Source organism: Zootoca vivipara, chromosome 4, assembly GCF_965207765.1.
Source record: "Zootoca vivipara chromosome 4, rZooViv2.hap1.1, whole genome shotgun sequence".
NCBI classification, from domain to species: domain Eukaryota; kingdom Metazoa; phylum Chordata; class Lepidosauria; order Squamata; family Lacertidae; genus Zootoca; species Zootoca vivipara.
The window spans coordinates 94332909-94348691 of record NC_142587.1 but is presented as its reverse complement, the minus strand read 5'-3'; the positions used below and the strand labels follow the sequence as shown (position 1 = coordinate 94348691).

The following is a 15783-nucleotide window of genomic DNA, read 5'->3' as shown; positions in this document are numbered from 1 at the left end:
CCCAGCCACTCTGGGCGGCTTCCAATAGAACATTAAAATACAGTGGTACCTCGGTTTATGGACACAATTGGTTCTGGAAGTCTGTTCATAAACTGAAGCGTTCATAAACTGAAGTGAACTTTCCCATTGAAAGTAATGGAAAGTGGATTAATCTGTTCCAGACGGTCCGCGGAGTACTCAACCTGAAGCGTACTTAACCCGAAGCATGGGTGTAATTCAGGCATCCCCAAACTTCGGCCCTCCAGATGTTCTGGACTACAATTCCCATCTTCCCCAACCACTGGTCCTGTTAGCTAGGGATCATGGGAGTTGTAGGCCAAAACATCTGGAGGGCCGGAGTTTGGGGATGCCTGGTGTAATTGGTTCCGGAAGTCTGTTCATAAACTGAAGCGTTCATAAACTAAAGCGAACTTTCCCATTGAAAGTAATGGAAAGTGGATTAATCCGTTAAGTACGCTTCAGGTTAAGTACAGACTTCCGGAACCAATTGTGTTGTAAACCGAGGTACCACTGCACTTAACCTGAAGCGAACTTTCCCATTGAAAGTAATGGAAAGTGGATTAATCCGTTCCAGACAGGTCCACGGAGTACTTAAACTGAAAGTACTCAAACCGAGGCGTACTTAAACCGAGGTATGACTGTACAATAATCTACGTGTACGAACGTGTCCCCCCCAAAAAAAACTTCTTTTCTTTCTTTATGCTTCAAATGTCCCCCAAATTGCACCCGAGGCTACTACCGGGTACCACCCCCCTTGATCTAGTCCAACCCCCTGCAGTGTGGGAATATGCCACTGTCCCATACAGGGATCGAACCTGCGACCTTGGTCTTATCAGCACCACGCTCTAACCAACTGGCCTATCTAGGAAAGGTCCTCAGGATAGGAGCGCCTTTCCGTTCAACTCTTCAAATCCTCCACTTCCATCCTCACTGTGGTAAGACGCAGGACTGGGAAAGGAGAATCGAGATGGACCCAAGTTCTTGCACTCCAGAACGGGTTTGGGTTTTTCATTTATTTACCCCAGTTGCAAGCTGTTCTGCTTCCAATAGGCTTCCGCTTATCTTCCCTGTGAAGTAGGCTAGACTGAAAGAAAAGTGTATTTCACAATGCCTCTCAGGGCCAAGAGGGTCGGTGATCTGCAACTGAAGGCTGTCCAATATTGCACTGTATTTCCCAAAGTGGACAGTCAGAAGTGTGCAAGAAGGGCGGAGGCCTCTTGAGGTTACTTTTGGCCTCCTGAGGTTACCTTTAAAAAACAACTACACACACATACACACATACACAGAAAACAAAACCCCATTGTTGGATCCATTCATGCTTTATATCCCTCTTCCCTAGGGCAGGCCAACTGGTTGAACAAATGGAACATTTGCTCCAGCTGCCATAAAGGGTAAAGGTAAAGGGACCCCTGACCATTAGGTCTAGTCGTGACCGACTCTGGGGTTGCGCGCTCATCTCGCATTATTGGCCAAGGGAGCCGGCGTATAGCTTCCATGGTCATGTGGCTAGCATGACAAAGCCGCTTCTGGCAAACCAGAGCAGCACATGGAAATGCCGTTTATCTTCCCGCTGTAGCGGTTCCTATTTATCTACTTGCATTTTTGATGTGCTTTCGAACTGCTAGGTTGGCAGGAGCTGGGACCAAGCAACAGGAGCTCACCCCGTCACAGGGATTCGAACCGCCGACCTTCTGATCAGCAAGCCCTAGGCTCAGTGGTTTAACCCACAGCGCCATAGTAGTAGTAGTAGTAATAATAATAATAATAATAATAATAATAATAATTTATTATTTATACCCCGCCCATCTGGCTGGGTTTCCCCAGCCACTCTGGGCGGCTTCCAACAGACTCTTAAAATACAATAGTATATTAAACATTAAAAGCTTCCCGAGATAATGAAGAGGAAAATGTTAATGAATTAGAGGAAGATGTGCTGTTCACTGGCCCTGGAGAGACACCATCATCATAGGACTGCAAAACATGAGGCTTCAGAGAGAATAGAGGTGACATGTTCTCTAAAATAATAATAATAATAATAATAATAATAATAATAATAATAATAATAATAATTTTTATTTATACCCCGCCCTCCCCAGCCAAGGCCAGGCTCAGGGCGGCTAACACTAGATATAAAACAACTGATTAAAATACAACTTAAGAACAAAATTAAATACATTAAAATTAAAATTAAAATATGCTTATAAGTGTTGCTGGAAGAGGTGCTCTGCTCTCTTGACCAATATTATGGCTCTGTGTGGCTTCTCCACAGCACAAAGCCATGCTCCACGGCATCTCATAATTGTATCTTACCTCTGAGGCTTAAAACAACAACCCCAAAACCTGCCATCAGGAGGGTCCAAGCACGATCTTCTCACTCAGACAGCCAATTTCTACCAATCCTGTAGAGGAGGGCTGGGGAACCAATGCCCCTTGAGCTGCCATGGGACTCCCAACTGCCACCAGCCTGAGCGGCCACGGCCAATGGTTGGCAATGATGGGAGTTGTAGTTCAGAAACATCTGGAGGCGCACAGATCCTCCAGTCCTGTTGGGGAGCAAGAACCCTGGCGCCACAAGGTAACTTCACGGCCCGTTGGTGGAGCCACCCAAAATCGCTTAAGTGTCACATCTCACATTGCATGCTAACTTCAAGATGGAACATCAGCAGGCCCAAGCCCATGACAAATGGAGAGACACCCAAGTGTCTGGGCCTGAGGGCTGGAGCGAACATGACTGAGGGATAATCTAGCGCAGCTTTTGCTGACTTGATGCCCTCCAGATGTTGCCAAGCTACATCTCCCATCAGCCCTAGCCTGTTCTGGGAGTTGTACTTCCAACAACTGGAAGGTGTCAGGCGGGCAACGCCAACTTGTGGAACGAAGCGTATTATGCAGCTAAAGAGAAGGCACGGGCACGGGGTGGGCAATCTTTGGTTCACAGGGTAGGATTCTGGTCTGCGGAGCTATCAGCCCCTCTTGAACTGCCTGTGGTTGACTTTTCCAGCCGGCCATTGCAGTTGTGCTGCAAGCTTGAGAGCAGTACATGTGAAAAGGATCTAGGAGTCTTGGTAGACCACAAACTTGACATGAGTCAGCAGCGTGATGCAGCAGCTAAAAAAGCCAATGCAATTTTGGGCTGCATCAATAGGAGTATAGCATCTAGATCAAGGGAAGTAATAGTACCACTGTATTCTGCTCTGGTCAGTACTCACCTGGAGTACTGTGTCCAGTTCTGGGCACCACAGTTCAAGAAGGATACTGACAAGCTGGAACGTGTCCAGAAGAGGGCAACGAAAATGGTCAAAGGCCTGGAAACGATGCCTTATGAGGAACGGCTTAGGGAGCTGGGTATGTTTAGCCTGAAGAAGAGAAGGTTAAGGGGTGATATGATAGCCACGTTCAAATATATAAAAGGATGTCATATAGAGGAGGGAGAAAGGTTGTTTTCTGCTGCTCCAGAGAAGCGGACACGGAACAATGGATTCAAACTACAAGAAAGAAGCTTCCACCTAAACATTAGGAAGAACTTCCTGACAGTAAGAGCTGTTCGGCAGTGGAATTTGCTGCCAAGGAGTGTGGTGGAGTATCCTTCTTTGGAGGTCTTTAAGCAGAGGCTTGACAGGCATATGTCAAGAATGCTTTGATGGTGTTTCCTGCTCGGCAGGGGGTTGGACTGGATGGCCCTTGTGGTCTCTTCCAACTCTACGATTCTATGATTCTAAGTAAGCAGCTAGATAGAGCTCGACCTACACAGCTTCCCAGCTGAAGCTCTGCAGTGCCTGACAGATATAAGGCAAAGTGGAAACGTGAAAGTGCAAAGCTGCTCGGAGCAGAACTTGACCTGATCCCTCGAGACTGCATAGGAAAGAAATCTCTCAAAAAGCAAATGAAAAGAAAGGCTGCTTTGCCCTTTGGCACTCCTGCGTGCCATTTCCGTATCATAAGGTTGTTGAGTTTGGGGTTTGTTTGTTTTCAAAGTTAAAACCTGCGCCGCTCCTTGCTTTGGGCTGCTTGCTGAACTGGAAGATCACTCTTAACATTTTTTAAAACAATTATTTCGTGGCACAGAAAGATGCTCGTTTCCAGCAGCTCCTATAGGACCGTACATCTCCCTTACTCCAGTGCTTTCAAATGTCAGGCTAGAGGTCTTGCTTAGATTTGGAGCAGAAAAAGGACCAATTCATTAAACCTTTTTTTTTTCTTCCAGGTTAGCTCTCCACTCCAGTTTGGGGGTGGGTAGAATGAATCGATCTCAAGAAGGAAGGCTCTAATGCAAGATCTTGTATCTTCAACGCCATTACTTTCAGAGCTGCCGTTAAATCATTTTAGTCTCTGCAGTCCCAAGGCTACAAAAAGCTATCCGTGGCTGCTGTCCAAACCTATAACGCAAGATCCCAAAATCAGCCCCTCTTAAAATAAAAAATAAAAAATTAGAAGCCAGAAGGAAAAGGACAGTTCTCCCCTAACAAAAGCTAGCAGGCTCCAACAGCACTGCGGATTCAGAGAACAAAAGAAAACGTTATTTTTGGGTTATATTTAGTCCTCGCAGCGGGCTTGAAGCAGCCGTCGAAACGAGAGGAGGAAAGGATGAGAGAGGCAGGGTGGAACTGGAAGCAATTTCCCCATCTTGGTTTTGTTGGAGGTAGTTTCCTCACTTCCCAGAGTTAAAGTGCAGCTTTTAACAGCTCAAAGGTGGCTGAGTCAGTATTGCTTTTAACTGGGCTCTTGGCACAGCGACGTGGATTTGATGGGGAAAAAAAAGTTTAAACCGGAGAGAAAGCCGGTTTAAAACAAAAAACAAAAGCCTCGCACATTGACTGCGGTAGTTCGTCTGGAGGAGGGAATCCTTCGGATGCACAGATTCTCCTCCAGCTCAACCACCTTCCAAGCACTTTATTCTCCCACAACAGATGGGAGCCAGAGTGTGCAAGTTCTTTAATGAAGGGAGGCGTGTTAATTAGGCTAGAAAGCAGCCAGGAAGGCCTCCGGGGTTTCCCACCATCCGCATGGCGAGGGGAGGAAATACCTAAGAGAGCTGTGCCCCCGAGACAATATATATATTTTTCAATGGCCACCTTTGGTACGTCTCTTGAGATGCTCCTTCTGTCTATTCATCTAGACATGGAACACTGTCGGGCTCAAGTTCCCAGAGACACTTCACAAGGGTTGCATTGTGGAAGTCTAGGACGGAATTAGCAGAGAGATCGTTAGGCTGAACGGTCTGGCAGTGAGCGGAAGCGAAATCTGCATGTCGTTAGTGCACAAGGGTTGCGTCACCATCAAGGAGGTGGGGGTTACCAGGTAAAAATAATAGTCCCTTCCCTTGCCCCAATTATCTGGGTGAAATAAATGCTTATTAATTTTGGTTGCTCCTTCATGGATCACTGCCTTGTCATGGCAAAGGGGCTTGAATAACTCAGAGAAGCTATGAGCTCAGAGAAGCTATGAGCCCTGAGTGCTCACTGGAGGGACAGATCCTGAAACTGAGGCTCCAATACTTTGGCCACCTCATGAGAAGAGAAGACTCCCTTGAAAATGTTGGAAAAGACTGAGGGCACAAGGAGAAAGGGACGACAGAGGACGAGATGGCTGGACAGTGTTCTCGAAGTGACTAACATGAGTTTGACCAAACTGCGGGAGGCAGTGGAAGACAGGAGTGCCTGGCGTGCTATGGTCCATGGGGTCACGAAGAGTCGGACACAATTAAATGACTAAACAACAACAACAAATTTCGGTTGTGTTCTGTTGTTGATAATATGAATGCACACCACTTTTTGTGTTCTGTATGCATTCCAAACATGGAAGAAAATCATTTTATTTTATTTTTTGGAGGGGGAGGATTTAAATTGGACAGATCTTACTGTTCGGATTTTTTTAATAATTTGGATTGGAAACTATAGGGAGAAAATGAGTTATTTGGATATGTAGCCCCAAACCTGTAACAGCTCTCATAATCCTAGGCTAGATGGGCCTTTGGCATGATGCAGAAAGCTGTTGGAAACATTGAATTGTAGAGTTGAAAGGGATCTAGTTCAGGTCCCTGCAATGCAGGAATATACAGGAATCGAACACGCAATACAGTGGTACCTTGGTTCTCAAATGCCTTGGCACTCAAACAACTTGGAACCCAAACACTGCAAACCAGGAAGTAAGTGTTCTGGTTTGTGAACTGTTTTTGGAAGCCGAACTTGCTACGTTTTGAGTGTTATGCTTCCGTTTTGAGTGCCACACTTCTGATTTGAGTGTTATGTCGAGGTCTGTCTGTTTTTGCTATTTATTTCGCGTTTTTGTATTTGCGGCTCTTTTTGTTTTGTTCGTGTCAGAGGGCCGTCGTGGCTACTCTAGAGTAACTCCGCTTGAGTCCAGTTTGTCTTCAAAGATGTTTATTGTGCTATTTATTTACAGTGTAGAAACAGCTTGAATCACAACCTCTCATCCCGAATCAGAATCCGGCAATGGCGTGCGTCTGTTCCTACGCCAGCAAAGTAGTCTGGGCACCCCAAAACGCCACCCCCTTGACCTGCGTTGCGGCACTCTCCTTACTTCTGGCCCCGGAAGGAGTGATGCCCTTTCAGCTTCCTCCCTCAGCAGTCGGTGCCCGGGCTCTGCAGCATCTCTAAGCGTCTGGCTGCATCCGTCTGGCTGCATTTTTCCATCCTCTGATTTCTCTCCTCCTCCGAGCCTCCCCCTCCCCCTCTGGCTCCTTCAGAACCACTGGTGCTCTCTGTACTTGACGAGGTGGACGTCAGGATGATGGGGGCTGGCTCCCTGTAGGGGAGTCACCCTTACAGTTTGACTATGTGGAACCCAGTTCAGCTACTGATGGATTGATTGTGTGACGTTGTTTATTGCTTTCATTTTATGGATCATTGGTCTTGTCAGATAGTAAAATTCATGTAAAATTGCTGTTTTGGGGGTTGTTTTTAAAAGTCTGGAACGGATTAATCCATTTTGCATTACTTTCTATAGGAAAGTGCGCCTTGGTTTTGGAACGCTTTGGTTTTGGAACGGACTTCCGGAATGGATTAAGTTTGAGAATCAAGGTACCACTGTACTGGTGTTATCAGCACCATGCTCTAACCCAGGGGTCCCTAAACTAAGGCCCAGGGGTAGAGGGGAGGAAATACCTAAGAGAGCTGTGCCCCCGAGACAATTTTTTTTCCAATGGCCACCTTTGGTACGTCTCTTGAGATGCTCCGTCTGTCTATTCATCTAGACATGGAATTTTCTGCAGATTAACACTGGATCTGTTCCAGCAGTAACAATGGGGGTTTCCTTAAGACAAATAACCAACAACTCTCAGACATGAAGTGAGGATATGTGCCTGGAAAGCTTTGCACAAAAGGACGTCTGGATGAGTGCTAAATCGAGTGATTCCTCAACTGTGCAATGCAGGACACAAGCCGCTGCTGTAACAGAGACTTGTGGCACCCTTAAAGCCTAGCCAATTTATTGTGGTATAAGTTATTGTGGAGCACAGTTAATGTCATCAGATTCATCTTGAATTGCAGGTATATATACAAGCAAGAGGTGCGGGGAGGACTGTAAACAGTGAGGTCAGCAGGAAATAAAATGCTGGAAAAGTACAGAAATGGATAATATTGCACAGTAATTAAACATGGTAATTCACAAAATAATGATAATGTAATATGTGGCCTGCTATTTATGGCCAGCACCTGAATGTTTATGCCATAATAAATTTGGAAAAAAATCATTCCATGGGTTAAGAAGAGAGTGGAAAATGATATCCACCAACACTCTTGAGATAACAAAATTAATCACAGTAGTAGAATTTTTACACTAGAGCGAACTATCCGATATTGTTTAGACATTTTAATGCAATGAACTTAAGCTCATTCCACTCCTTAACATAGTCAAAGCCAACACGAGATGCATTTTGTCAACCTTTTTAAAAATTAAATACTGCAACTCAATTGAAATCAGTGCTACAAAACCAAAGATTAAATATCATCCTAGAAGAGCAAAGCAATTTAAAACCGTAAGCCTAGAAATGCACCCCAAAGTTCAGAAAGTAAAAATCTGGTGTTTTTTTGTTTTGCTTTTTTAAAGTTAGGAAACAAAAGAAGTACTTTCTCTGACACCTCTACTTTAGAAAGGAAAGGAAAATGTGGAGGAAAGATTTATAGGGTGTGTGTGTGTGTGTGTGTGTGTGTGCTTTCTAGTTAGTGATACAATTTTTATCCTCAACTTGACAGGATGTAGAAAATAATTACAAATGAAAAGGTTATTCATAATTTTTAAATGAGTTAATTAGTAAACCCAGTCAGAGTCACTCATTACATTAATTAATAATTGATTATACTTGAAATTAAACACAGTTTTTCATTAAATCTAATTAAATATCTGAATCCCCCCCCTCAACATGGTGATTAGATCAGTGGGCCTGATAGCAGCTCTCCTCATTAACTATGTTTATGCAGGGCTCAACCAATTACTTTTGATTTTGAATAATTCTTTTAGAATTTGGAAATCATGGACTCATGATCCCCACCAGCATAACATGGCCAATAATCCCCCCCACACCTTTATTTTTGGTGAATCTTGCCAATCTACTTTGGCATGTGGAAGATACTTCAAAACCATTAAGATATGAAAAAAGTTAAGGTTTATATCCAAAGTAGCGCCATGTTAAAGGCCCTGTCCGCACAGGGATTTCTGTTTGTGCAAAGGAATGCTCTCCAACTCTCTTCCCCATGTAATGCTCCCTAAATCTGTTCCAAGGGATCCCCCAACCCTCTCGACCAATTTGGATAGGGTGTGGGGCACACACAGAGGATGGGGTGTGTGGAGAGAGTGGATGCTTTGTTACAAAAGTGTAAATTGTTGTGCTGACGGAACAGGTGAACTGGACAGCCCCCGATTGCTTATGTAAAAAAATGGAAAGACATTTTGGACTCACAGCTGTCCATGTAGGCACAGGTTAATTCTGTGTCCAGGGCGGCTGTCTACCAGCTCCATCTGGTATGCAGGCTGAGACCATACCTGCCCACAGACTGTCTTGCCAGAGTGATGCATGCTCTAGTTATCTCCCGCTTGGACTACTGCAATGCGCTCTACGTGGGCCTAGCTTTGAAGGTGACCCGGAAACTACAACCAATCCAGAATGTGGCAGCTAGACTGGTGACTGAGAGCGGCCAACGAGACCATATAACACCGGTCCTGAAAGACCTACATTGGCTCCCAGTCCGTTTCCGAGCACAATTCAAAGTGTTGGTGCTGTCCTTTAAAGCCCTAAACAGTCTCGGCCCCGTATACCTGAAGGAGCATCTCCACCCCCATCGTTCAACCTGGACACTGAGGTCCAGCTCCGAGGGCCTTCTGCCGGTTCCCTGCCTGCGAGAAGCGAGGTTACAGGGAACCAGGCAGAGGGCCTTCTCAGTAGTGGCGCTTGCCCTGTGGAACGCCCTCCCATCCGATGTCAAGGAAATAAACAACTACAGTGGAACCTCGGTTTATGAACACCTCGGTTTATGAATTTTCGGTTTACGAACGCTGCGGACCCATCTGGAAAGGATTAATTCACTTTCCATTACTTTCAATGGAAAAGTTCACTTCAGTTTATGAATGCTTCAGTTTATGAACAGACTTCCGGAACCAATTACCCCCATGCTTCGGGTTAAGTACGCTTCAGGTTGAGTACTCCACGGACCCATCTGGAACGGATTAATCCACTTTCCATTACTTTCAATGGGAAAGTTCGCTTCAGTTTATGGACGCTTCAGTTTAAGTACTCCGTGGACCGTCTGGAACAGATTAATCCACTTTCCATTACTTTCAATGGGAAAGTTCGCTTCAGTTTATGAATGCTTCAGTTTATGAACAGACTTCCGGAACCAATTGTGTTCATAAACCGAGGCACCACTGTATCCGACGTTTAGAAGACATTTGAAGGCAGCCCTGTTTAGGGAAGTTTTTAATGACTGATGTTTTAATGTATTTCAAACCTTTTGTTGGAAGCCGCCCAGAGTGGCTGGGAAAACCCAGCCAGATGGGCGGGGTATAAATAATAAAGTATTATTATTATTATTATTATTATTATTATTATTATTATTATTAAGCCAGACGGCATGGCAGAAGTGAGATTTTCACACATACAACCCCTCCCCTGGCCAAGAAGTCCTGCCTGCTTTTGATGGATGCCGAAGTTCTACATGAACTAGGGACAAGTTCAGAGATAATGTCCCAACATCTACTTGGCGCATAAAGATAACACAAGATAAATGGGACGCAGGGGTTGGACATACTTGGCAAATGATGAAAGGTGACTGCACCTTCCATCAAGCTGCTCTCAATTTAATGCTCGCTGATTAATCACTTCTGCTCCTGCTATGGAGCACGCTAAAAAAAAAGAGGTGACCGTAAGCACACCGGCAATCTTTTGAGAGCCGGGGTTGGGGGTGGAAGAGAGATTTGGTCATTAAAGAAATATCCGCCAGAAGAATACAGCAGCAGGTGAAATAATCTGTTGGTAACAAATTGGATGCATGAGGGACGCAAGCAGGGAAGTCCTATTTTCTACTCACATGTGCAGCTTGCAGCACGTTATAACACTAATGCTTTACCATTCGATAGCATGGAAGAAGCGAAGGCAAAATCAACAGGGAGCTCGATTCTGCTGCATGGGAACAAGTGCTTTTACCTAGGCTTAAAGAGTCCTAGGAACATAATTATAGCAAGCACAACCACCCCCATCTATTGGGTTGTGGGTTTGTTTGCTTTTTGTAAGGTTTCAGGGTTTTTTTCTCTCCCGAATGGAAACAAATACAAATTTGGGGCTGATGTGTTAAGCTGGTGTCTCGGCGAAGGAGAAAAGAGAGGCATAAAATGTAAGTACTCCTTTTCTGAACTGCAGAAGCATCATTGATAAGAGAGCAGCAGGGAGGTAGAAAATACAGGAAAAGGAATGGGGGTGAGAATTCCAGGCTCAAAGAGGCATGTGTGTTTTCACTGAGACCAAAACATTACAAGCTGAATTCTTCAGAGATTCTCTTAGGCACAACCACGTTCCGGAGATAGCCTCCCTGCTCAATTACGCAATAATTCTGAGAGATGATTTAATTATTACACAACAGAGTTTGGAGGCTGTTGTGCCCGAGAGCACCCCAAAGAAGAATTGAATCAGAAATGGGCTGGGCTTATTGAAAACACAGTTGAAAGCCGTTATTCTTCTTATCCTGAAAGATCACTGTCCCCACCCCTCAAAGTCTACAATCCTTTCTTGCCTTAAAAGTACTGGAAAAGCTGGGAAATTGAGGAAGGACACTTTCCATGTTTGCCAGCTATTGTGCGAGGATTCCGAAAGCGGATAAACAATATTCCAGATTTTGTACGGTATCTGGAATGTTTTGCCCCAAATTACGCAGATTTCATAGATGGGTAAACCTGCAAACTGCTCTTCCAACCATTGCCACCCCATTTGCAGCTCCATTCACCTAATTTATCGGAGAAGGGGGTGGAAACAAAGAAATCAAGAATGGGTATTAATCTCTGGGGACAAGCTGACTCTTCTAACTAACCTGCCCCACTCCCTTCCTACAAGATGTTTCCTTGTCAAAATTCAGAAATCACCAAAAAGGAAGTAAACACATGCCACCACTCCAAGTGAGCTGTCATTTACTGTTTGCCCTCTAGGTATTTGTAGGTGTCTCCATTTCTCTAAGAGCAGAATGTGCATTTACCCATAGCATATGGTGCAACAGACTGTTTAAAGCAAGGTTTCCTAAACTTGGGTCTCCAGCTGTTTTTGGACTACAACTCCCATCATCCCTGGCTAGCAGGACCAGTAATCAGTGATGATGGGGATTGTAGTCCAAAAACAGCTGGAGACCCAAATATGGGAAACCCTGGTTTAAAACATAAGCCACTTTTCTGGAGCTCTCATCCTGATGTTCCAGATGCCTACTGGAAGACTTCCTATACGTATTTGGGTCTTTTACTCATTGATCAGCTCCTTGGAGAGGTTGGGAGTAGATCTGTCCAGCAAATTCCTTCATCTCCCCCCAGTGGAGGAATCAAACTTGTTACAGGCAGCACACAGTATGCAAGGCAAAGAAGGTTCTCTCTGGACAACTCGGCCAAAGGAGCAGAATCGCCCAACAAAAACACCGGCATTTTCATTTTACTGAAAAGGGTCGAAGGAGAAAGCTTACCGATAAAATAAGCCAGCAGTATCACCAGTGTGACCGAGATGATGATGGCACTCAAAGCAGCACATTTCCACGTACAGTACTTATAGGGTTTCTTCAGGTTAAAGGCTGGCCTAGAAAATGTACTCCTGGGAAGAGGTCTAGGGGGAGGCGAGTACACAGTGCTGGACGTCAAGGGGTATCCTGGAGATGTTGTACAAAAGAGGGGAGAGGTGCCTCCTGGTTTGAACAGGAAGTGCCTGTGGGGAGAGAAAGAGAGAGATTGCACGTGATTGAGGCACAAGGAGGATTTTAAACTTAGCAGCACTTGGCTAAACACACACACACACACACAAACAGTGCCATGCATCGAGGACAAAGGTTTTGTAAAAACAGGAAAGAAGCAGAAAGAAGAAGAAGAAGAAGAAGAAGAAGAAGAAGAAGAAGAAGAAGAAGAAGAAGAAGAAGAAGAAGAAGAAGGAAGAAAGAAATGAAATGCATCCACTGAAATTTAAAAAGTAAGCCTGTTAAAAAACACTGGAGCTACTAATTCATGTCTCCATAAGAAAGCCAAAGGACAAATTATATTGGTTGTATACAGTGGCGGCAGGTGTCCAATGAGCAGAACTCAGGGAGACCAAGAGAAGGTGGATCCAGAGTTAATGACACACAGATCCACTCTCCTGACTGGCTGTAAATAAGAAGGCAGGCAAGTGACAAAGGGAGGATGCCAGGCTGAGGCTGGTGGGACACTGACCCACTTGCCCAAACAGACCAGCCTTCGCTAGTTGTGTGAGAGTGTGTCCCCAAATGTTATCTACTACACTGCGCAGAGTGAAGGATGATGCGTGTTACGTTTGCGCCACTGCCATTTTGTGACAAGTGTTGAGATTTTTGTCGGTGGTGGTCTTTTGGCGCCCCTGTGGCGGATCTTGACGTTTTTCCTGTACTCTCTCCGTAAAGAGAAGGGCACCACCCAAAGCCGAGCTGGTATACACTGGGAGATGTTTTCTCGTCAAAACGGAAGGAAGCAGCAGCAATAATGGCAGGATGTGCCGGTTTAAGGGTACAACTCCACATTACAAGAAGCAAAGGGGGATTCCCAGCCTAGTGTTACCCCCGAGTGGAGATGAGAGAGGGGCATGTTTGCAGGAGAGATATCAGTGGGCTTACACCATTGAGAGAGCCAGTCAACATGGGTGAGGATAAGGCTGTCTGATGCAAAGTCTCCCCTGCAGGTGTCTCATCCTGCGCTGCATTCACACAACTTTCTGGTCACCACCATGATCTCCTTGCTGAACCTCTTCCTAAGGCACCTTGGTTGGCCAACCCTGAATATTCTAGCTCAGCCTTTCTCAGCACTGGGTCCCCAGATGATCTTGAACCACAACTCGTATGAACTGACCAGGACCATGCAATCATCATCTGAGGCCCTTCTTTGTGGGCCTCCTCCATGAAAGGTCCAGAGGGTGGCAACACGAGAACGGGGCCTTTTCTGCAGTGGCTCCCCGTTAGTGGAATGCTCTCCGCAGGGAAGCTCGCCTGGCGCTTTCATTATACACCTTTAGGCACCAGGTGAAAATGTTCCTTTATAACCAGGCCTTGGGCTGATTAAATAATCTATGGCCTTTTAAATGTGTTTGTGGGAGGCAAGTTATTCGTTTCCTTTGTTGTTTTTTGTGTTATGCATGTTCTTGCCCTTGTTTTTATTACGTACAGTGGTACCTCTACTTACGAATTTAATGCGTTCCGAACACACATTTGTAAGTCGAAAAAATTTGTAAGTCGAATCCCATAGGAATGCATTGGGAGAAAAACATCTTAAGTAGAAGCAACCCTATCTATAAATTCGTAAGTAGAAAAAAATCCTATCTAAACCACATCCAAGATGGCGGATGGAGCTCCATTCGTAAGTAGAAATATTTGTAAGTAGAGTTATTCGTAAGTAGAGGTACCACTGTATTTTGTGTTCTCATTTTGTGCACCACCCTGTGATCTTCGGATGAAGGATGGTACTCAAATTCAATCATCATCATCATCATCCACAACAATTCCCATCATCTCTGACCACTGGCCATGTTGGCTAGGAAAGATGGGAGTTGTAGTCCAACAACACCTAGGGACCCAAGGTTGAGAAAACCTGCTGCAAGATGGATCACTGGTATGTGGTCCAAAGTGACATTCTCCCGTTTTTCTGTGAAGGCCCAGATGGCATACATAAGGTTTCCATAGGCAGCTCACCTATCCAGGTACTGACCAGCCCTAGACCTGCTGCTGGGGAAGTTGCCTTCAGGACCACAGCCCTGAGACCAGGTACAGAATAAGCAGCTAGGAGTTAAAACCATCCTGATCAATTGCACTGATCAGGATTTTTCTTTTAAAAAACCGGCTGCATTCTAGTTGCAGAATGACTTCTGCTCATGCAATGGAACCTGCAGGCCTTTGCACACCCACCCTCCAAATATTCTCTGGGTCCACCCACCCACCCCCAACAAATTTGGAAGGGGGTGCAGGGGTGTGCAAGAGGAGGAGATGGAGCTAAATTTGTTTGCATGAGTGGACGTTGTTCCATGAGTGCAAAGACTTCACTGGATGCAGTCCCACTGGCTCTTACCAAAAGGGACACCACCCCCGTAGGGAAACGGAATGTTACCAGCTCCACGATTCCCTGAAATATATGCCAACTTCTCCAATCAAAATGATGGACACGTGAAAAAAAAAGTGCCGTTGAAGCAAACAACCACTGTTGTCAAACGGACACAAAACTCCCCACCCCAAAGTTCAGACATGAAACCTGGAAAACATCAGATTAGGACATTTAAAGCATCTCAAATGAAGCACAAAGCAAAACACAGTGACATGTCTTAGAAGACCTGCTATCCCACTGCAGCTGCCTCTGTGTTAGTGAAATGGCTTTCAAGGTGTCAGGAGGAAGCCAATGAGATGCTATGGATTGGCATATTAACGAGGCTGCCATTAATATGTGCAGGACAATTTGTGTTCCATACTGTCACGGACCTCATTGTTCTTATTACGACTTTTTTTGGGGGGGGGAGGTGAGGGGAAGAGAGGAAAGTAGGGTGGGGGGGATAGATTACGTGAGACAAGAAAGTGAGGGGGGAAATAATAATATGATGGATTAATTTGTCATGCAGAGGACCGGGGAATGGTTGCAATATTAAGAGAGCAAAGACCAGATTAAGCGTCAACGTACCCATCATTGAAAGCACCGTCATGTCGGGAGGAGGTGAGAATGTCCATCTCAATGAGGTTGTCCTGCAATGTCTCTAGGAATGTCTGCTTTGCTATGTTTCTACATACATATGGAAACATGAATGAAGCCAAGTGAGACATGCATCTATGAAGTGTGACCTCATAAACCCACAAATGGTTATAGTGCAGCTGTGCATGGGATTAGAATGACGGGGCACTCATTGATATGTATAGCATGTTACAACATATACATATATAGCATTGGTGAATGTTCACTTCCATATATATACACACATCTATTCTATGTACGCACACACACAAGAATATATACGTGTGTGTATTGCCATGAAGATCTTAACATTTGTTGAATGTTCGCATTCACGCCTCAAGGTTGGTGACCCGTCCATAGCTGGCAAGTACCCCGTTT

At 45.0% G+C, this 15783-nt stretch overlaps 1 protein-coding gene across 5 annotated transcripts in view; it reads right to left on the bottom strand.

Annotated features, from left to right (window-relative positions):
- The window catches only part of TENM4 (teneurin transmembrane protein 4), a 632564-nt gene that overhangs the window by 200388 nt on the left and 416393 nt on the right, over window positions 1-15783 (bottom strand). For all 5 annotated transcript variants that reach the window (XM_088668429.1, XM_088668426.1, XM_088668427.1 and 2 more), the window contains 2 exons: window positions 15358-15456; window positions 12168-12403 (listed from right to left, as the gene is read on the bottom strand). In XM_088668429.1, the coding sequence (XP_088524555.1) occupies window positions 12168-12403; window positions 15358-15456 (335 nt within the window). The remainder of the gene's footprint in view (window positions 1-12167; window positions 12404-15357; window positions 15457-15783) is intronic.